This window comes from Pseudorca crassidens, chromosome 8, assembly GCF_039906515.1.
Source record: "Pseudorca crassidens isolate mPseCra1 chromosome 8, mPseCra1.hap1, whole genome shotgun sequence".
NCBI lineage: Eukaryota > Metazoa > Chordata > Mammalia > Artiodactyla > Delphinidae > Pseudorca > Pseudorca crassidens.
The window spans coordinates 48,238,005-48,262,057 of NC_090303.1; the positions used below are offsets into that span (position 1 = coordinate 48,238,005).

General features: G+C 39.0%; 2 protein-coding genes across 9 annotated transcripts in view; one reads left to right on the plus strand and one right to left on the minus strand.

The window, feature by feature from the left end:
• Nucleotides 1-24,053, plus strand: part of SLC25A13 (solute carrier family 25 member 13) — a 296,284-nt gene that overhangs the window by 235,287 nt on the left and 36,944 nt on the right. Inside the window, exon 24 of one of the 3 annotated variants that reach the window (XR_010945512.1) lies at nucleotides 20,348-20,465. The gene's annotated coding sequence lies outside the window, so the exon portion shown is untranslated. Of the gene's footprint in view, nucleotides 1-2,908; nucleotides 5,687-20,347; nucleotides 20,466-24,053 lie in introns of those variants that run through there. The other 2 variants (XR_010945511.1, XR_010945513.1) reach the window with 2 other exon arrangements.
• DYNC1I1 (dynein cytoplasmic 1 intermediate chain 1) overlaps nucleotides 1-24,053 on the minus strand; it is a 338,694-nt gene that overhangs the window by 15,163 nt on the left and 299,478 nt on the right. For all 6 annotated transcript variants that reach the window (XM_067746359.1, XM_067746362.1, XM_067746358.1 and 3 more), the window contains 2 exons: nucleotides 11,376-11,516; nucleotides 7,195-7,320 (listed from right to left, as the gene is read on the minus strand). In XM_067746359.1, coding sequence (XP_067602460.1) covers nucleotides 7,195-7,320; nucleotides 11,376-11,516 — 267 coding nt within the window. The remainder of the gene's footprint in view (nucleotides 1-7,194; nucleotides 7,321-11,375; nucleotides 11,517-24,053) is intronic.

Here is a 24,053-nt window from a genome sequence, read left to right on the forward strand (position 1 = left end):
ATATAATAATTAGTTTAATCATGGTCTTTTACATATGTAATTATCAAAATAAAAGCCACTGTGACTACATTCACTATAAGATAATTATAACATTAATTGGAATAGCACTTTTCTTTTTACAACACTTTTCCTAGAAGAAATCAAGTTAATACTAAAATTATAATCGTCCATTTTAATCAGATTATTTTATTTCAAATATAATTTATTATGACATGGAAATGAATATGTTATTTCAAAGTAGCTTATTTTATATAATTATATTTATTAGCACCCCAAATCTGCCCATGCAAATATATGCCTTTGTGCTTTTGACTTAACTGCACAGGTTTGTGGCTATGATAATAAAAATTCAGGTTAAAAACTGAAAAGTCCAGTTGAAAAATCCCAAATGTTTTGCTTCTATGTCATCAAATATCTAGATATTACTGGCAGAACTAAGTATCTGGATTTTCAGTTTTTATCTGGATTTTGGCATCACAGAATAGTTTATGCCAAAGTCTTTGCAATGGAGGGAAAAACCAAAAGAAGTGTTTAGTATCAGCAAAAGATAAAAATATTGTTTATCTACTGAAGAATAAGCTACTACTTAAAACACCTTCAAGAGTCTAGCAACTTATGGCCACACTCATTTAATGAGAAACACAAGTGTTTTGGGTGATTATAACTGGACTCTGGTAAGCTGAGCCTAGCTCTGCCCTTCTCTTCTGGAGGCTCCCAGAGCTTAGCTATGCTATCAGGCTCGTCATCAGCAGGGGATAATGGCTTTCATAGAGCACAATAATTAAATCGACTGATTTCGAGTGCAGTTCTTTTTCATTAAGGAACTCTTATTTGAATCAACCCCCAAATTTCACTTTAACTTATTTTGTGTTCTGCATTCCCCCCTTCCCCACAGAGGGGGATTATTTAGAGCACAAATTCCTGTGGAAAACTGATGTAGGCACTGTCCTACTGGAAAACATGAAATCGTTCCACAAAACAAACAATTATTGCCTCCGTGTAATCGACTTAAAAACCATACGTGTATTGTTATTTATTTTGTGTTTTGCTCAAACCCTTTTTGACTCCCAGTACTTCCAGTTTATCAGGTGCTCCTACGTAGAACTGCTATTTAAGCTGCAAGGAAAATGGCTCATGGAATCTCTTTGCTTTTATTCTTATTCTAGCTGGCTATGAGAATGGTTTGAGGCACATTTTAATAGTCCTCTTACATTATCATACCTTGACCATCATTCTAAAGTATATTGCACAGGTCATTTTTCCTATTGGGAATCCAAGTAAACTTTTCATTCTAATTTTTAATTTCAGCTTTAAAATATATTCAAATGAACATTTAGCAACTAAGATCTGATGCAGCCAAAAGTAAATAAATAATAAATAAATCTTTTTAAAAAATGAACATTAAATTCATGCTTACGGTTTTAGCAGTTGCATTTGATCTCTCGTATTCTCCTGCCTTTTTCCTTTCTAAAAAATTTTCAAGGCCTTTTTAACACATTGACAAATGTCAAATTATTAAAATTTGTAATAAAATGACTGCCATTCTTTTGGCCCCAAAGAGGCATCTCAAACAAGCTATATGAAATGTTGCCAAAGCTCAGGGTTAAACTTTAGAGATTAATACACATTTCCTTAGGTAATTAGTGAATGGGATACCAAGCAAATAAAGCTGGGACGATAAGATTTATTCATCTCCCAAATTAGTTTTTAAGTTGCCATTTTATTTTTCAGATTCTACTTTAGGCTGAAATGATTTTGGAATTTTATCATTTGACTACTGTAAAAACAATCAGGGATTTGAAACTTATGAGTATTCATCACAACTGAAAACAGTCTTCTCTAGAAGAGGTTAATGGAAAAAGAAATAATAGGAGGTGGAAGATAAACTGCTTCTTTCACAACTGGTGCTGCAAACAGCATTCTAACTAATTCAGATAAGCAGCAAACATAGTTGTTAGGGGATATTTATGACAGCTGCATCTGTGTGACAGCAATGAAGCATTAAAAATGGCAACGGGCTTGCTATAAAACACATCTGCAAGAAAGACAGGTAGCTAGGCTGACGATCAATCATCAGGACACGTGAATAGTTCTATACTCACTGGCCCATGTGCTGGTAAAACCAGCTCCGTACGTATATATAAATAGAAAAGCTCGCTATTCGGTAAAGAGCCACAGCAGGGAGTAATTTTTATTTTTAATTCTTAAGAATATGTGTGTTCACACATCATTTTTAAAAATCCAACAATGATGAACAGGTCTCTGAGTGTATTCTTCTTCAGAATACACTCAACATTTTCAGGTTATATTTGTAGTTAATTTCTGACTTGTTATCTTACCCATCTTTCAATTAATTTAATGGGATCATACAGCTCCAAAACAAACAGATTGCATCCCACAGTTTGGGGAGCAAAATCCTGGAAACGTATTCAAGAGCTAGGCTCATTTTCAAGTGTAGATCTTAGAAAATTTAAATGGTGCATGCAACCACTGTCTATTTAAGTAACTTTTAAGATGCATGAATAGAATTAAAATTATAGCCAAATAATAAAAGGGGTCTTCTCTGTCTTTCACTGAATTCACATAACTTCCATTTACGCTAATGGGAGTTAAGCACCTGCTCTGCAAAGAAAATAGACCCCTATCTGTGAAAATAAACGTGTACAGTATATTTTCCAGATACAATGCTCAAATCAAACAACCAAAAATGTATGCTATATAAACAAAGCATCATGTGGCCTACCTGAAAACACTTGTTTTATATTTTACCTCCTTAGTCGTAGACCTTGAGATATTACTCATGCCTTTGCTATTTAAATGTACCAGAAAGAAAAAAAAAAAAAGGATGGACAGACTCAATCTGATGGTTTCAGTGAGCTCATACACAATCCTCTGTTTACCCCTTCAGAAGTTCATAATAAATTGCATCAGTAAATCTGGATTCGAGCCACTGCTCTCTGCCATCATCTTAAAAGTCACGGAGGACAACCGTACATAAGAGGAGGGCATGATCATGGGCGCACTGTGCTGGGACTCCCTGCAGCAGCTGCAGCCTCGGCTGAGACAGGAGATGAGGCAGACGACTGTTAACGACTGTGACACCAGAGTCCCTTTCTGCAGCGCCCTTCTGGCTGAGTGTGAGGTCTCACAGGAAGGCACGTCTACCTGGACTTGAATGGAGCTCTCTCCATTGGCAGTCACAGGAGTCACAGAACCTCTATCAGGAGGTTCTTGACACCGAGGTGGACAGAGAAAGGCCGCCCCTCTCGACTCCACCTAAAGTAGGCATCTTAGAGATCTTTCCCAAAACTCTATTATACTTTCAGTTAAAATTATGATGTGATCAAAAGAGGGTTGTGGGGAGGTAAATTAGAATATCCACCAAATATCCAAATATGATATTTAGAATATAATGTCATTGCTATTCTCATCCAACATTTTTGAATAGTCTTAAGGAATAGGTAATAATAATATCATATGGCATGCACTACATTTAACCATAGCTCTATAAAGATTTCTCCTTCTTCCTAATTGTCTAGGTCAAGGCCAAAATTTTAAATTTCTGATCTGCATTGTGAGTGGTATTGAAAGCAATACTCTTGTGGACAGGAGGGAATACAGAATTTGAGGGGCCCAGTGCAAAATGGAAACATGGAGCACCTTGTTGAAAAATGTCTTAACAATTGGAAGACAATGACAACAGAGCATTAAACCAAGCTCAGGGCTCCTCTGCACGGGGCCCTGCAAGACGGCACAGGTGGGACAACCATGAAGCCAGCCTCGCTCTGAAACAGGACCTTACGAAAGATAGCCTGCTGCCCCCTCCTCCCTTCTCCTCAGCCTAACAGAGGTCTCAGTCAAGTAAACCATGGGAGAATGAACGTGAGATGTCCTCCGGTAGACAGACACCAGTTCTATGTACTGAGGTCCCGAGGAAAATGGAGCAACAAAGTGTCCTCTAAAAACTACCATTTACTTCCTTATACAGATTGTATTGTAAGGCTTATCGAAAAGCGTTCCATCTTCTTCCTAGAGGGTTCCACAAAGCAAGGTTTTCTGTCCAAAGGCCAGCATGACCCTGGTGATGGGCTCTGTTTTAATGGGGCCTGGAGGACTAGTTTTGGATACAGATAATAGTAGCACTGTCTCCTGGCAATCTGATCCTCAGTGACATAGTTTTTCTTTCTCTGTATTTTTTTCCTTTTAAAATCACTTCCTGTTTAAACCCCTTCCCTCTCGTCAGTCGTGCACCAGCGTTGGATTTGACCTCAAATTCTAAATGGGCCAGGTTGCCGTGAAGGCGCTCCACCTGGCTTTCTGCAGTGTAGGTGATTAGGAAGGCTGGGGAAGCACTGTTTAGGGGGTGCCCTTCTAAGGACAGCTGTGCTCTGTCAGGTCTAGGTTCAGTGAACGAGACAATAGTAATTACAGTAATGGCAGCATCTGCCTATGAGCTACCATCTCTCCGAAGTGGGCTTCAGCTAAACTCAGCTGGAGGAGTTTGTCTTTCCTTCTAGGAATGTGGAACCTCTACAGAGTTGGTCTTCAGAGAGTTAGAACAGGCTATAGAGGCAAGCAAAGAGAAACAGAAAAGGACCCCTTTATTTCTCCCCCAAAATACATATAAATATTTTTGTAAGGTATTTACAAATTTAAGAGAAAAACTATACTTACAACAAAATTATCTTGTAAAGTCTGAGTTTTTCTGAGCTATAGGTTACTTTTTAGGATCAAACAATACAGAAAGAACTGTTCAAACGTATAAGCTTATCCTGATTTTCGGTCGTTCAGAAAAGGGCTCGAAGATTATAATATTACCTACTCTCAGTAAAAGAGTATATCCCCCCCCCGTTTTTTTTTTTTCCCCTGGTAGTGAATTTGTAGGGATAAACAACCCTACAAATTTGGGGGCCTATTATATGTCACAGAGATTTTTTTCTATAGCCTGTCTCGACTCCAGACAATAGGTGAGACTGGCCTAGAGTTGCAGACATTTCCATAGTCTGTAATGTCCCTTAGAAAAGTAAGGGCAATAATACTAAAATGAAAACCAGCCTGATCTGCTGGTACGATAGGAGAAATATGAGTATGACAACACTTTACAACTTAGAAATGATGACAACAACCTAGGAAGAAGTTTTAGCAGCCATATATCAGCCAAAGCAACTTCTACAAAATCATACATACTTCCCCAGTATGAGTCATATTCAAGTAATGTTGTCCAACGGCTATAAAATCACCTTATTGCAGAAAATTCTGTATATATGTTATGTTGTATTTTCTTATTGCCTAGAGGTGGTGTGTGTGAATGTATATTACATATATATGAATATATGACCACAAATTATTTGTGGTCAGCATACAGATTTTTCAAAATGCCTTACTTTAAATAAACCAGATTGTTAGACTATTCTGCTTTTCAGCCCTCTTGGATAAAACAATTAATGTTGCATATAATCTTAAGAGAATTAAGGGACGTTATGTATAAGTAAGGGAAGTGGAGAAAAGAGTTTTTAAATTTCATCTATTTTCTACCATTTCGTCTCTGAGCATGTCTCCACATACCTATTTTCTCTCCTACAATTGTACTTGTTCTAAACAAAGGAGAGGAGGAGAGAAACCTTTTGTTTCTTTATATTCTCCTTCTTTGCTACCTTTTAAATTTTTAAATAAACGAACCAATGTAGAATAAGTGTTTTTGTTGCTTGGTTTTATGATGATGAAGACCATGAAAAAGATGCACTGATTTTAAATATTCATTGAAGAAAATATTGCTTTAAAAATATTGGCAATATTTTTAATTCAGAGGGTATTCTCTTTCTCAAAGACTCCAAACTACGTCAGTAGTCACTGGACCATTTGCATCTTCACCACTGGGGATGAATATTAACAGAGTCTTTGTCACTGTTAGAATGACTCAGCTTATGACATCAGGAGTAGTTGAGGGGCAGCCGGGGGACGGCGGGGGTGGGGGGAGTCTAATGAAATAGACGGCATGCAGTGAAAACAAGAGATTCTTCTAGCTGTTCTCCTTAGAGTTGTACATCCCCAAACAGAAGACTCCCATCTCTGAAGTCATTTAGTTTCTGTCTCTGGCCGAATTAAAACACATACGTACACACACACACACAAACACCATCCAGCTTGTTTCAACACAACCAACTCTACCATAGAGCATCATCAAAAGTTCCATTGTAGAGCAAACCATCTAGGATTACCAAAATTACAGAAAGCTCATTGATGAAACCATAAAGAACCCTTCGCAGTGTAATCAGCTATGCCCATCCACCAGGCACTCAAAGAGCACTCCCAAGGTCTAGGACATTATATACACAAATGCAGTATATTTTCCCCCGGAATGCAAATGTTAGATTCATATTACACGAAAACAATTTACACAACACTCTTGTTTTGCTTGAAAGTTCAATATTTTCTTTGTCTTTAAGAAAAAAACTCTTTAACCAAAATGAAGGTTTTTGTCAATACTTTCTCATAGAGTAAAAACAAACAGATATGCTTCTGTAAAATGGACTGATAATGTAACATTAAGTATAGTATGAATATTCAAGGAGATTTATATGAAAAAAAATGTAGTTTTTTCTTTTGATATGTACCGTGATATTCAGAATGACTTTACATGTCATATAACAGGATAAACCGGAGAAGTACACACTGCATATAATAACTTTGAATACCATGAAAACGATATGAAGTTCTGATTCCCCTCAGCTTTTTTAATTGGCTACTTTTAATTAAAGAGTAATAGTATATACCTTTTAATTGAACACACCAACTAAAGCTTGACTTTTCAAAGTAAACAACAAATTCCAAATTCAATGTTCGCATGATGAATTTGGCAAACTTTTCATTTTCATGACGCGGGGGGGGCGGGGGGGGAGTGCCATGCTCCATCACAGGATGGCTGGGAATTCTACAGCGCTCTGAAAGCCCGATCGCTAACTGACGCACGGCCCTGCACGTGGACGCGGAAGACCAAATTAGGCCCTGAGGAAGTCTCACTAAACTCCCACGAAGTCAATGGAAATTTGCAAACGCACTCGAGAGGGCTCTCAGGGCCCACAAGGTGCTGTCAATAATTTCACTAGGTCTTCAAACCAGATATACAAGCAAAAACAAAACCAAAAAAACTGAACAACAAAAACAAAATCAACACCCAAACCAAATAACATGTACCTCTCCGACGTCATAGATCCAAATACGGCCTTCTGAGTCCCCAACGGCAACTTCTTTGCCACCTTGAGCCCAACGAACACGGTTTAGGGCGGATGCCCCCTCAATGGCCACACTTGCTGTTGGAACCTGCCAAAGGGGTTACGACAAAGAATCTCTGAATATGAACTTAAATATACGAATTCACAACGATACGTTTAACTGGATGAGTCACCACTGCCTGCATGTGCATTAAGTACTATATATCCCTTGTGCAGGGGTGAAAAGGATTCATTGTTCTTAAATCATATGCTCCACTGAATTAAAGAGTAGAGAGAAGAGACACTTTCACCAAAAAAGGAAAAGAGGGAGAGTCTTTTTCCACAGTCAATGGGCAGTGAGTGACATAAATATTTCTTCCGATTATGCAGGGTGCACAAACAACATACAAACACAGCAGCTAAATGTGATACTTCTTGATCAGGTCATGATTTATGGATCAATGGAGGGGGAGATTTCAGGATTTACCAAGATTAAGGATACTCTAAAAGGGGGAATGGGGTATATGGTGGGAAAAAAGTCATATTAAGGGTCTTCAGGGGAAAAAAATGTATTGATCCCTCAAAACCTCATCAGGGAGGGGATGCTCAGAAGAAGAAAAAGCAAGCAAAACTGCAAGTTCTCCTTTCTTTTTTCTTTTCTCACCCCCCCACCTTTTTTCTTCCTCCTAGCAATACCAAGGTATAGGAAGTTCTCCATAACTCTGAAAATGTCCTCAGGGTGATATCCTGATAGAATGTAGCACTTACTTGTAGAAAAGGCCTTACATCTCCTCTAATAAACACCTGAAATCTGACAATGTTGATAATTACAATATTAATCATTATTAAAGTGAACCAGAGGTGCTGAAATGGAACCTGCAGTATTTGTTACAAGAACCTTAATATTTGGAAAAAGAATTTTAGTGGGTCTGCCCCTCTTTTCATCATCAGTTGTGTAAACACTCATCTTGAAGGTTGGAAGTTTATAACTGATAGATCAGATCTCCAAGCCTTCTACAAGAAAGTTGAATAGGAAATGACAATAGCCCATTAAAAATGAAAAAAGGTAAATGTTAAAATAAAAAAGGAAAAAAATATATAGTGAAAAGAGGGCCACCAACATCATCTTATGCCACTGTTTTAAGACCTGTGTCTAATAAACATGTCCTATTAGGATGGAAACACCACATGTACTGTGCCTTAGCTCCCCTGGCATTCTGCTATTCAGGGAATTGAAACCATCTGTTTATATGATATTATTGACCCAATACCTATCTTTAAAATAGCAATAAAAACTCCATCATATGTAAGAATCTATGTTTAAACTTAATCTTGAAATCAATAAAAATTCTTTTACCTGCTTAAATCACTGTATGTCAATTGACAGCAAAAATGTCAAAAGTCCCCAGCTCATTTTTTTTTTAATACACAATTTCTACAGTAAAGGAACCTGCTGTGCAGTGCTGGAGACTGAATTTTTAACCAAACTTTTTAAAGGCCAAAACAATGTGAATTTAGTTTGGGCCATAATTCTGCAATGCACTTTATTATTAGTGTGCTACTCAGCAAAGAAATCTGCGATTCAGCTATAGAGTTTCAGAGTTAACTTTTAACTCCATAACTTAGAGAGATCATACAGGATCCTACTTTCTCTAACGCTAGTTAATAACAGATTTTATCTGTGAACAATCTCAAAAATTGAATAAAAAGTATTTAATCTTAATATAATACTCAAAAGAAAGTGATTTTTTTGATACATTTTAAATTATGCCTAAAACATTTTAAAGAATTTTATTTATTTGGAATTAAGTAAAGTAGCAAACTGGAACAATTAATATTTTAACCATTTAAAAATATCTTTTCATAGATATTATAAGTGGTTAAAAAAAAGGCTATCACAGTCTATAACATGTGCTAAAAGAATTATCAAATGCATGAAGAAAATGACAAAAATATATTTTATTAGTTTGACCAGTAATGAGCTTTCAGAAGTTGATGAATCTACAATGAAAATAATCCATATATTGTCTCTGGCTTTCTTACTCTTGTATCTCAGTTTCGGATATATTTTCATATTTTTTTTAAAGACTCAATCATTTTAATTGCAAAGACAGGATGTATATACATAATTTACTACATTGTGTAGAGGTGACACTGAAGTAGGTGAACATGAACTATCCTTGCATAGGAGCAGTCGGAATAACCTGGTTTAAAAGCACAGTATTTTGAACAAGGACAAAGAAACACTGAGATTTCAGTTTTTTTTTTTTTTAAACAAATCTAATTCCTAATTGGACAAATATTTGAAAAATGTTATTCAACTTGATAGAAGGCAAAAATGAGTGTTTTAAAAAGTGTTCAGTTCACTACTGGATTTGAATCAGACTCAACGTATCTACTATTATTGTGAAAGCAGAACTACGATCACCGCAAAACTAAACGATCTGCATGCCAAGTAACCATTTTTAAAAATGGTTAACAATAAAACATTTATGTGGTTGTCTCTTGATACCTAGAGCGAGGGAAGGGAAAACACGTTTGGCAATGCTCAGATATTAATTTTGTTTTACCTAAAAAGCCGATTAAAACACAAAACTAAACGAGAAGAGTTACAGAGGAATTACTATGGAGTTGGTAGAACACTCCATTACATCATAGTTGAGTATCACCTGAACTCACTTCTACTAAATCTGATTTCTGACTGGGTCTCCTAAATCAATCTGGAAAATGTGTTTTTGGTTGTTTAGAGTGAATTGAGTTTATTCTAGCAGATAGAAACAATATGATTTTAATCAACGGTGCTGAAAGACTTTGGGAAACCATCACATCGTAGAGTAATAACACCTTTCTATAAAAGCAGTAATGTTATAAACATTTCAACATCTGAAATGATGGGCACTGCACATATTCACGCCCTTTATTTCCAAAGATGCTTCATTACATAACTCTTGTCCTTGTCATACACTTCTGGTAGCCAAAAGGAAAAAATAGACGTAAATGGAAAGTTTTTTTAAAAGACAACTATTTGGCAGTGGTTTTAGATGTATATAATCTTGCAAGATACAATGACTCAATAATAACACCTGAAGGATATTTCCCTGCCCCCTCCCAGAAAAAATACTAGGGGAGCCTGTTCCTCCTCATATCCTCCAGCTGTAGGCTTCCTAATTAAAAAGGCTGAGCTGTTTCCTGCTCAGAACACTTCAAAAGACCTCTCTCTCGTTCTCCACTTGACATGTAGTTTTCAGCACTTGTTCTTCTTACCTGTCCATTCTTATTGATGGAGAGCTGCCCTGAATCACAGGCCAGGAGACGACGACGAGACCATTTTATTGTATTAAACTGAAGGACATTTAATATTCACGTTTAAAAAACCCAACCAAAAACTCTGCTACCTGAATTAGCACCTCAATAATTTTGAGAAAGTGTAAAAAAGGAAAAATATACGTGGCATAATTTTTAAAACATTAATATATATAGCAAAAATTTTTTAAAGACTATTTCCTAGTGTTAATTGCTTTTTGAAAACATTTTTCACTTGTGAAGGACTCTAAATGTGACATGTTAAAATCTCATTAAAAAATACTGAGTTTAACATACATGTTCAGAGTCTGAAACTTATAAAAGTCTGTCTGTGAGTTCGGTATCTTAGTCAAGGATTATTCACCTTGTAAATTTCAAATGGAGAATAGATCTAAACATAAACGGTCAGGAGAATCATCTTTTATGGATTTAAAACAGAAATTGTGCAAGTAGCAAACACTGGCAAATAGCCCTTTTTAAAAGCCCAATCTCAAGTCAAAGTCCACAAAAGCTTACTTTTCCAAGTGTTTGCCAATAGAGTTATTTCAACACCCTGAAATATGCCCGAGTGTCCTTTCCCGCAGTAAAAGGCGTGAACACGTATGGTTTTGCTCTTTGCAGAGAGGGGTCGTCAATTGTCCAAGATTCCGCCACGGTTTAGGGATGAAGTGAGATTAAATGATTTGGGGCCAACGCATCTGCCAATACCCTGCACAGCAGCGGAGAATGGGGGGTCGGCAGCCCAGCTGCAATTGGAGGGTCTGTCCAAAAAAGGCCATTTCAGAGAGAGGGGGAGACGGAGAGAGGCCGACGGCTCCCCCCTCCCAGCCCGCCCGGCCCGGCGCCTGCGCCGCCGCTCACCTCGGTGTCATTGTTGAGGTTCCAGAGGTCCAAGCGCCCCATCCCGTCCACGCAGGCAAAGAGCGCGGGATGCACGGGGGACCACATGACATCGTACACATAGTCTGCATTGTCTTCAAAGGAGTAGAGCGGCTTGTTGTGCTGTAAAGCAGAGAGACCGTGAAGACTTTGTGGCGCTGCGGCTGCCTCGGGCTGTCTAGCGAGCCTAATTAAAAACTTTGCACATTCACAAAGTGTCATAAAACTTCCCGAGATGAAAGTCCTCGAGAAGGTGCACCGCAGCTTTAATGTTACTAGAACTGTCCACTGGCATAAGTAAATACGGTGGGGGGAGGGGGGCGGGGGAGGCGGGGAGGGACTCTTAAGGGGCTAGGGGCTGGGGGCTGGGACGGGCGGGGGAAGGCGGTTTCAGACACAGTCGTGCGAGACATTCCAGACAGGTGGCCGGGGCTGCCCAGGAGCTCGGAGATCTCGCCGGGCTATGCTCTGCGAGTCGCTCAGGGCCCGAACCCAGGCGTGCTCTGCCTGCCGGGATCAGACCCGCGGGGAAGGATCTGGAAGCCCCGGCGGTCCCGGAGACCCAGAACCCTTGGCATTGAAGGCAACGCCTGCCACCTCGCGGTCGTTTTCTGTAGCTGCAACTCTGCCTCCAATCCAACTCGAGGCCAAATTTATACTTTAATGGCTCCTCTGCGGCGGGGATGGGGATACATACTTTAAAGGGATTTGTAGCTCTTCTGGGAGGTGAAAAATCTCACGGTTCTGAGTCTCTGGTCTCTCTCTCCAGGGTCAGTTCACCCAAATCAGGTGGACTGGCGGGGCTCAATGCAATGCCCCTGAACCTTCGTAGGAGGCGGACCACGTTTTCTAGATTACTCAGTATTTCTAAGAGCCCTGAAATCGGTGTTTTTTGCGGAAAATGCACTAGCACACCCCTACTGCCTACAAATGCTTCCCCTTCGGAGGGATACAATAAATTAAAATGGCACTCTTGATTTCCTGTGAATATTGTCACATCAAAATAGCAGAGAAGTCAGAGGCAAGTTTGAAAGTACACCAGAAATAAAACGTAATTGGACTTCATGAATTATTCATTCCATCTGGCTTGTCTTATTCTAATTTCTGCATAATGGCTTTACTAATCCCTGATCAATTAATGTAAAATGAAATTTAAATGATAATGAAAGCCCTAGAGATAAAAGAAATTAAGCATTCTTATATCCTCTGACAGAAATCTAAACAATGGGAGTTTTTTCCCCCAATGTCTTCCTCATCCAGTCAGCTGTCTGTACTCCTTTCATGGGTTCAGCTGAATGCCTGTACAGGCCAGAGTAATAAGATCAAAAAACGGTAACATACAATATGAACAATCAAATACTTTCTGTAGAAAATGTTCAAAGAATGTATCTGTGGGGAATCAGCTCCAAATATTCGAGCAAACTCCCCAAATGTACTGTGAGTGAAAATAAAATGCACAAAATGCGTGTGCTGAAATCAAGGTGAGAAAAATCACGGGAAGACAATAAACTCCCACAGCCTAAACCTAATGCAAAAATTTGTTAAGGTAGTGACTATACGTGATTTCTCTTTCCAGGAATTATCTTGCTTTGGCGTTGCTGAGACGTGAACACAACTGTAAGACTATTAAAGCAACGGAAGATTTTAGATGGGACATTGTATGTGTGGGGCGGGTGGTGTGTGTGGTCTTATTTTTAGTTTAAGAAGTACCTAAAACAAACTTGTGACATTGAGATCTCAAAAAGAATTAAATGGACATTTAGCCTTATAGTTTTGTATTTTAATACCCTATACCTCTTTTATGCCAAAAAGTTCATGATATCCCATATGTGTACTGTAATTTGGAGCTAAGATTATCTGCCTATTTGCTATTTATGTAGCTTTTTTCCTTCCTCTCACTGCTTGGATGAGGTGATTCAAACTACCTTCCTTCAGCAAATGTGAATACCCAATGACCTTAAATTAATAGGATTATATCATCTTTTTTCCTTATTAATATAAAAAAAGGCAGGGTGGAGTAGCTGCTCCTTCACTGACTACTTGTGAATATTAAATCCTAAGTCTTCATAGAAGATTATTCCTGCCCCAAATTCTTGATTTTGTAGCTAGCTAGTCACTATTTGTTAGAGAATATGAGTAACGCATTTTTCTTAAAATCAAAGAGTAGAAAAGACTTACACATGCTTTAAAAAGTCAGTTCTCAGAATCTTCTCTTAGTAACCCAGCTGATAGTATAACTGAGTACACAGAGGTCTAGACATAGATGCACGCATACATTCAATACACATAACTCATCTTCAGTCCTTGCTTTGATCAATTAGAAAACCATCTAGCTTTAAGCAGTCATCTTCTAAGGAGTTGATATTATTCAATATGTTAATTCTCTCAAATTACGCTGCTAATCTCTAGTGTTATTTCTTTCCTTTTTTCTTTTGGTGTCTTCCTTTTGAAGAAACTTGGTCAAAACTCCAGTATATCCTGCAGATTTTACTTTTTAAACATCTGGAAATAACTGCCTTGTTCATCTTACCAAAAACCAATTTTCTCGTGTTTAACAGTATTGTATTGAAATGCTATTATTCCCTAGGTTTTCTTCAGCCCCCTTATCACCTCCCACCTCCAAGACTGAAGTCACTGTGCAAGTTAATGCTAAGCTACAGATTGTGCATGTTTGGGGCAGAGAGAAGGATTTATATTTTCAAAGGCTTTGCTCTAACCTTGATAAATTCACAGGATGAAGAAGTCTTGGTAGAGATTGAAGGCATTTTTAGGGTACCAAGGGGACCGACATCTATGAAGCAACAGTTCCCACGTTTAGAACGGCACATGCTATAGGCATAGGCTAATGCCACTCTTACAATAGTAAGCAGTGCTATTCTGAATATGAAGTGCAGTTTTTTCAATAGACGAGTTTTCCATTCTATCTTAGTTGGGACTCAGAGGGTAAGCTGAAAACCTCATTGAAAATTTGTCTCAAACATTTAATATAAAACATTTCATAATTTACATATATATCATGAAATATTAACAAAATATATCAAAAGCATTAGGGTCTAAAGATTCTGTTTTTGAATTTTGAAACATATGTTTGTATCTACAAAGTTGTTATAGCTTGCTATTGCATTATCACCGATTTTAGAACACTACAAGTTTTGAAAAGGTGGAGCGTGTAGGGGCAAATGTGACCGATGATTTTTGAGGAGGATCCTATAATATCATTTATATATATTAAAGATACAGAAGCTTGGTGATTTTAAATATTAACCCTGCAAAATACTCAAGGTCATTTAGTAAATTAAATATCATTCCACTATGTGTTACCGTAGAAAGCGTTTTTTAAGACAATCAAATTTCACTAGACACAAACCCCTTCACTTGCGTGTTCTCTTTTCTGATGCCCTGTTTGGTATCAGAGACCCGTTAGAGAACAAAAAGGAAAACTGCCTTGTAACGCAGACTACGGCATGTGTGACACATGCCAATGAAATAAAGCTGCGACGCCCTGTGTTTTAGACGGGTTTCCAGAACTGTGCCAAAATGTTAAAATATCCAGACACCGACCAGTGTGATTTTAATGCCCTGATTCTCAGACAGAGCGGAGAAGCAGGCTACCAGTCACCTCCCAGACAGACTTGAAGGGCAGGAAAGGGTACATTAGTGGGTGCTTGCGTGTACCTGACTCTATACACACATTGTCTAATTTAATCCGCATAAAATCTCTGTAAGGTAGACGGTATTTACAGAAGAGAAAATTATAGTTCAGGAAAGTTAGTAACTTTCCCAAGGCCACGAAGGTTGTAAGTGGTGGTGTTGGATTTGGTTCTCGGGTTTTTCTAGCTGTTAAGCACATCCTCTATATGCCGGAACCGTGAGGTCCTCTATGAAACACAGTGAAGGTCTTCGGTCTTTACAGAAAGAGCAAAAGATCTGTTACCTCTCCTCTTCGCTGTCCCTGTCAATTCAACCAGTACTTACTAAGCACACTGTAACTTGTAGAAAGAGTTCAAAACTATCACATGCACAATGTTTCATTTCCTGAATCGGTTATTAATAATCCTGAAGGTGTTACCCATACAATTCCAGGCATCCTCGGCACCCTGTGACACTAACAGAAGTCTTTCTTTCCTGAAAACTAGGAAACAGGATGGACATAGGCCTTTAGCCAGCAGAGATTAAAGCAGGCCATGCATTAGAGAGCAGAATAAAATGATGCTAAGAGGCAAAGATCTGGGTTCAAGTTCACTGAATGTCTATACAACTTTGGGTGAGGGACTCATCTGATAGATGGGGATAACACAAGGAGTATAGCATAGAAAAGGAAGTAGGAGAAAGTGGAAAAACTACAGACCTTGGGAAATTGAATTTAACATTCTTGGATCTGAAGTTTATTTTTCATCTGTAAGATGGAAAGCTAGAGCAATTGACCTCAAGGGTTCCCACTGGCTTTGTGATTCTATGACTCTGTTCTGTGGTAAGGGCTGAGTGGAATAAAGCATGTGAAAGTTTAACAAAGAGTTATTCAAAACTAAGTATTATAATTAAAGCCATCTTCCTTGATGTTCTGTGGAATTCATATCATAGTGATTCTTTTTTACTTTGTATTTCACCAAAATACACAAAGATGTACGAGGGTAGTTTTCAGTGAGAAAAACTGAAATAATAAAAGTAATAAAAGACCTCCTATTTGACCAGAGAAGGGGTAAAGCCTATTAAATTTACAAAAGAGAGGCAGGTAGTGAACTCTGTTCAAAAATGAACTGTTACAACATCCATCAACGTTTTACCATAAAGACGATCTCTGGATTGAGCTTTGATTTTATAGGTATACTTCTGACAATGACTAGAGCTGCGTATTTCTCCAATCAGTTAACTGTAAAATGATTTCATGAGAGGTGAATTTCTGTTTCTGACGTTAGAAATGTACCAAAGTCACATCCAGGGAATATAGTGTTTGTTTTATTTTCCTCTATATGATTTTTTTCCCCTCCTATCAGGCAGCTCAAGGCATCCTAATGGGCTTTAGTTTTTTTTGCAGGTTGGTGAATAGGAAGATTTGTGTTAAAATGCCTCCTAACACCTCCAAACACTGTGGTTCTTGAGGTTACGTTTGCCTGTAAATGATTAGCTCTCAAAGCCAACTTAGAAATGCCTACCCAAACCACGGACCTTTCTTTTGGTGACGGGGGAGTGGGGAAGGGGGTATTTCATGGGTAGGTCAGGTCGGGGTGGACAACTAACAGTAGAATTTCTATGTATTTATTCTGAAATAAAAGGAAAACAAATGGAATCTTACCTTGAAAACTCTATCTTGTTGGGGGAAAAATGATGACCAAAATACTAAACAAAGAGTAATAAGAAAATGTCCTTCAAAAACTGTCATGTGGGTTCCTGTGAAGTAATTAAATAGCCAGCTAGTTCTTCCAGGAAACATTAAAATGTGAGACCACAATATCACTTTTTAAAAAACCACCAAAGGACCCCCAAACTTCAAGCTCACACAAAAATGGATGCTTCTACCATAAAAAGAAAGTGCTTAAACAAACAAACCAACCCAAACTCACAAACCAAACCAAACCAAACCACCAACTTTCTTGGCCCAAAAGAAGTGTTGCAAATTTGGTACTATGGCTGGAAAACATTATTTGCAACTTAATGTAGTGTCTTTCTAAAGCACAAAGTATCCTGTATTTATCTTAATTTCTGTGGCTAATATTGTAACAATACTCATGATACCCAAATCCTATCTTTACCTGCTTCTACCATGGTCAGAAATTCAGAATCAGGCATAAACACTTTGGATGAGCTATTCTTAACAGAAGATGTACAGTGGGTCTGTTTGTTGTTTGTGTACATTAACCAAAAATACATTTAAGGACTTTAACTTGAATTAGTTAAAAGAATTACAAAGAAGGTTACAGAAATCCAGGAATTTAGCATTTGCCTCTCTATAAATGTAGAAGTTTTGCTAAGTAAGTACTGAAGCCACATAAAAGGTGTTCTTTGCTGCACTACCTTCCTCTACGGCTTATTTGCATGGAAGAATCCTTCTAATCCAGGAGGCGCCAGCAATAAAGGGGATAAATCCATATAAAAGAATGGATACATATTCACAGGTTCTGACTAGCGTTTGAGTGTTTCAAGCCACGGAAAAAGCTACCAGCTTTGCCTCCCTCATTCATAAAAGGGAGTTATTTCCCCACACTGGCACGAGTTTTATGCATATCAGCTCCACCTAAAGGTTCTCCTTTAAAACAGGCATTTTAGTGAAACAAATCTGTACAGAATCCTTGTGAAGACACTCAGCAAGCAGGGGTGCTCTTCTGAATTGAGCTGTTTGCATTCACCTCAGCTGCTAGGGCTCTTTTGGTAAGTTCTGCCTCCGGGCTTATTTGAGTGGAGGCAGGGCAGAGACGGTCACTCGACAGTTGGCTCATTGGTACCATGTGGGTGGCCATCCTCTGGACTGACTGTCTCTCTCTGACAGACTCTGTGGCTATAGAAGGAAGCAAGCAAGTTCAGAAGAGCCCCTCTTTGGTTACTGCTGCCCCAATTCTACTCCTACCACGGCCAAGTGGTTTCATATGCAACATGACGTTAGAGAAAGAAACATTCGATATGAAGATACTGTTCAGGTGGATGAGAGCCTGTATTAGGAGGCAGGCGGGACGGGATGGAGACTGGTGTGAAGGATTAGCCGGTGTAGAGGGATGACCTAGGGCTGGACCTAGAAGCAGCTAGAAGTGTGGTTGTAGCCGTGCCTTGCAAAGTTAGAAGGCGGAGCCAGTACAGACATATTTGCAGGCTTAAGCAGCTTTATTTATTTGTTCCTATTGCGGGTTAAACTGCACAACTGCATTTTATTAGTGGGTAGATTAAGTGGCAGAATATTTCCACTCTGGTCCTTAAACTGTCCACCTCCATCCACTCTAGCATCTGGCTTATAAACTCTCTCCCCATTGTAAACAAATTTATATTTAATATATATTTATAAATTATATACATACATATATACATAAATATATAAATTTACAAACATATAATTCTTAAAAATTTAAAAAGATAAAGTTATAAACCTAGATCCATGGGTTACACCTTGATTCTCCCTTCGTAACTTATGTCTAAATTCCCCAGGTAAACACGTGCCAGTTCTCAGAGCTAATCTGACATTAGTGGTCGCACTACATTTAGTAAATATAACATTCAGACAAATTTCATTTTTTTTTGAATTTTATATACACTAATATGTATAAAATTGATAACTAATAAGAACCTGCCGTACAAATTTCATTTCTTTTCGAGAAGTCACATACCCAAATACCCAGGTTTAAAATCTAATGGTAAAATTGTCTAAGTAATTAAATATTTCATTCTACTTGCTCAACAATCGAATGTATATCGTATACTTTCAATTGTTATATATGTGTCCTACATACATGTGAAGGGCACATTTTCAAAGGGTCAAGGCAAGTTTTTTGTGGGTCTGCACCCCTGAGTCTCCTGGTGTTAAATGCAATGTATCTTTTCTATTATATTCAGGAGTAGGACAGCTGACAGTTGTGTTTATTTTAACGGTGGAGAGAACTGGCACAGAGAATCCCACATAAGCAGAAGTTCAAAACATTCAGTTCAGACGTGGAATACATTTGATATGCTTCCTGCTTTGCAACAGATTTGCTTACCTTATTTTATTTTGCCTAAACCAAACTGAAATTAACTTCTATTCAAAATGGAAACACCAGCTAAGCATGAGATGAGGTGATTCAGGATACTAAAGATGGGCATGGGAAAATAACCTAGTATTAATTATGAACCCTGGACGATTTGCAAGGCTAAGAGGTCATATGAGGCTGCCCAAGACGGAGCTACGTTGGTCTGATGCAAACACAGCTACTTTGGGGAACAGAGATGAGTTTTAATTTACCTTCCAACATCAGACATGACATGCGGGTTAGATCAGGAGGCGGGGGTGGAGGTATCTTTGAATCTCATAACTGTGTAGATGGTTGTATCTGTTATTTGTTATTCTCATTCTCTCTTCAAACATTAGTGCTTAGAAGGAGAAGGCTGGGGAGGGCAACTCACGCAGCATAGCCGTGAAATGAAAAGGCAAACATTTCCGCTCTGGTTAAAAGAGCAAAAGAAAGGATTCAGCAAGCCCTTCTCGCACAACAATAAAGCCCAGTCAGCTGGGTGAATTTTAAGTCTCAAAAGTGTTTGCACTTATATGGATTATTCACACATGGCTGTATAAATATTTAGCAGCTATAGTTACGTGTTGGTGGGTGAATGTTTGGCGGGGTAGCGGGGGGCGGCTCAGGTTGGGGCAGGGGTAAAAGGACAGGAAGCATGAACACAGGCTAAGTCTGGCTGTGACTTGATGATTACATTCTTGTGGTTTCTTTCAAAGTTAAAGTATTCTCCCTGGGTGAGCTTAAAACAGGAACCCCCTTCTTCCACCCCAGCCCCCGCCAAAAAAAAAAAAAAAAAAGGGAAGAAAAGAATCTGGTGACTGGCACAGGTAGTTTATTGAAAGCCGATTTTAATGTTTGCTACCTTATATTAGGAAGGGGGAGTGAAAATGAGGATAAGGGAAGAAAAAATAAGTCAGACACCACCTGAATGTCTTGTTTACCACAGAGGCAGCTAGCAGGGCTTTGGGCTTGTGGGAAACAATGCACTCTGTCATCGGTCAGTGTTAATGGCAGTAAACTATTGATTTCATTAATCTTCTTGCTTGTGTTAAGTGTTATGCTTAGATACTGTAATAGCCAAATCTTTAACTTTTGATTTTTATTGTGTTTTCCTTCTTCTGATATTTTAAACATTTAACAAAATGCTAGCAGAAACAGATATACTCAGGGCCCTTTGTTAGAATTATGTAATTTTTAGGAAGTGTTTCCAATACAGCTTAAAATAATCTAACCTACCTTAACAAAGTACATCATTTCACTTAGGATATCTAAAAGTATTGATTCATCAACAATGATTTATTGAGGACCTACCATATGCTTCCTACTTGGGGAAATCAATAGAAATACAAGATCTGACTGTTCATAAGGACTTGAAATCCAGGTAGGAAAATGAAAATTATGAAATAATAAGAAGAAATTGTTCACTTGGGAGCCTATTTTCTCGTTTTGTTCCAAAAGGACTTACGTTGTCTTACAAGTTAAATATACTGCAAAATTAAGAATAAACACACAACAGAGGCAGATAGAATAGACAGCTAATACTAGGATCCTGATGATCACAATCTGGTAATGAATCAGCTCTAAATTTCCTGATAACTAAGACATAGGGGAAAACACATCGTGTCACAAGGAGGTACGTAGATTTCCCCATATGAAGAAAGAAAGAAAGAATATAAATTCCTCCTCAAAGACACATTCTTGGGAAAAACTCAAGGAGGAATTTACCATGTCTGTGAATCCCTGGAAGAGAGACTGGCTTTCTGGTTTGTTTATACCAAAGAAAGCGAACAAGTAGGTAGCCAGGTGCTAAATTCTGTGGTACAGATGTCAGGTGCCAGAGGAATTTGGAGACTGGAGGGATGGCATGTTGGTGGTTACCTTAGTCTGATGTGGTCAAGGAAGGTATTATCTAGGACAGGTGATGGGACCAGCCTTGAAAGATGCATAGACTTTGACAGATGGTAAGGAAGCCAGTCGGTGGGGAGGGGTTGGGGAGAAGCAAAGCATTCAAAGACCTGGCTGTGGACATCAGCATGGAATTCCCAGGTGCAAGGTGAGAAGTGGGGACAGCCCAGTGGACTCTGAGGATTTGTCCTAAGGAATAATAGGCAATAGTTTTGGTTTGGATAGAGTCGGAGGTAAGGACATGTTATGAATAGTCTTGAGTATAGAGTTAAGACTTTTTAATGCAATAAGCTGCTCATTTATTAAATACGTACTGATAAACGTGCAGAACATTGTGCTATGTGCTAAACAGGTTCAGAGATGTCTAACATTCATGCAAGCGTTTTCAATGATAGAAAATAGAAGCAGCAGCAGAGTAGGGGAGGAAGATCTGATTTGTATTTTAAACATGGTACATTTGAGTCTCTGGAGATGACACTTGTTAAGCCGGCAGTCGAAGTGTAGGTCTGGAATTGAAACAGGGGCAAGCTTGAAGCCTGTGCCAAACAATCATTGATGAGAGGTGCTGAGGGAGAGGAGAGTGTGCTGCAAGAATGAGTAGCAGACAGTATGATACAAGATGAGTACTAAAAAGAAGCCAGCACACTTGAAATCACACAAGACCAATGGTCTTGGAGAGAGAAGTGTCAAAAGGCTAAGGCGGTAGGTTGAGGAGTGGCTGGGAAATATGGCAGTGGTTGGTCTGGACGCACGTTGGCTCTTCAAGGGGCTTGGCAAGCTAATCCAAATTTTTGGACATGCCGGGACTTCCCTGGTGGCGCAGTGGTTAAGAATCCACCTGCCAATGCAGGGGACACGCGTTCGAGCCCTGGTCCGGGAAGATCCCACATGCCGTGGAGCAGCTAAGCCTGTGCACCACAACTGCTGAGCCTGCGCTCTAGAGCCTGTGAGCCACCACTGCTGAGCCCGTGAGCCACAACTACTGAAGCCCACACACCTAGAGCCCGTGCTCTGCAAGAAGAGAATCCTCCGCAGTGAGAAGCCCGCGCACCGCAATGAAGAGTAGCCCCCGCTCGCTGCAACTAGAGAAAGCCTGTACGCAGCAATGAAAATCCAATGCAGCCAAAAATTAATTAATTTTTTTAAAAAAGAAAAATTTTCGCACACGCCTGTGATACTTTAAGCCAACCCATCCAATCACAAACCACAAACCTCTAAGAGGGTCCTAATATTACTGGTGTTTGAATCTAGATCTGTCTTCTTTATTTAAGACCACCCACTTGCCATTTTGATGTAACATCCTTGACATTTTGGACAATCTCTTATGTGGCTTTATATCTCACACGTGGCATTGAGCCTGGCAAACACTGCATCTTGAGGTAGACAAGATGCACTGAAAGTGGATGCTGAAGCAGGCAGCATCTGGGTGCAGTCCCATCTCTGCCTGACACCTCTGAGCAGAGCCTTGAACTTTCCCCTGATTCTTTGGGCTTATGATTCTTTCTTAGTCTCCCCAGGGCTGAACCTCCACTTTGCCTGATGGGTTTTTGATTCAGCATCCTCCTTCGGCTCTTATTCTAGCATGTTACTCCAGTTTAAACCTTTCCCCTCACTCTGCTACCTTAAATGTAAACTCTGATGAAGACTACCCAGTCATGGCAAAGGTTTCAGCATGTTTGTAAACCACTGGCAACGAACCAGACATAGGGGACTGTTTCTGTGGAGGAAGGTGATATGAAAAAGAGTAATAAAAAATTAGGCTTGGACAGTAGGAAATCTAGTCAGGCCTTCCTGTGTATTATAGGAACAGGGTATTGGGAATTGAATGTCTGATGAATGTTACCTCATTAAAAACAAACATGGGCTTCCCTGGTGGCGCAGTGGTTGAGAGTCCGCCTGCCGAGGCAGGGGACACGGGTTCGTGCCCCGGTCCGGGAAGATCCCACATGCTGCAGAGCGGCTGGGCCCGTGAGCCATGGCCGCTGAGCCTGCGCGTCCGGAGCCTGTGCTCCGCAACGGGAGAGGCCACAACAGTGAGAGGCCCACGTACCGCAAAAAACAAATAGTATGTACCTGAGATTCTTTTTAACGCATACATACATCTCAATTGGTGTGTGTGTCTGTGTGTGTGTGAGAGAGAGAGGAAAAGAGGAAGAGCAAGAGAGAGATATTGATCTGAGAAGGAGATTAACATGCTTTTTCATGGAATATCCTTACATGTTTATTTGTCTGGAGAAGAAGAGTGATGCCTGAAAACAAGAGAATGCTGTACTGACCATAGAAAGCCTGAATCCAAATCAGCACCACACAGTGACTAGATACGCTGCACCAGTTAATAAACGTATTCTGAACATGGTGATAATGATGAAAAAGGTCTTTGGATTCAGCATCAACAAACTTACTTCTCTATAGAGCTACCATATGATCCAGCAATCCCACTCCTGGGCATATATCCAGAGAAAACCATAATTTGAAAGGATACATGCACCCCAATGTTCATTGCAGCACTATTTACAGTAGCCAAGACATGGAAGCAACCTAAGTGTCCACTGACAGAAGAATGGATAAAGAAGATGTGGTACATATATACAATGGAATATTATTCAGCCATAAAAAAAACGAAATAATGCCATTTTAGCAACATAGATGGACCTAGAGATTGTCATACTGAGTGAAGTCAGCCAGACAGAGAAAGACAAATATCATATGATATCACTTATATGTGGAATCTAAAAAAGGGGTACAAATGAACTTATTTACAAAACAGAAATAGAGTCACAGATGTAGCAAACAAACTTATGGTTACTAAGGGGGAAAAGGTGGGGGGCTAGGGATAAATTGGGAGATTGGGATTGACATATACACACTACTATATATAAAATAGATAACTAATAATGACCTACTGTATAGCACAGGGAACTCTACTCAATACTCTGTAAGGACCATATGGGAAAAGAATCTAAAAAAAGAGTGGATATATGTATAACTGATTCACTTTGCTGTACAGCAAAAACTAACACATTATAAATCAACTATACTCCAATAAAAATTAATTTTAAAAAAC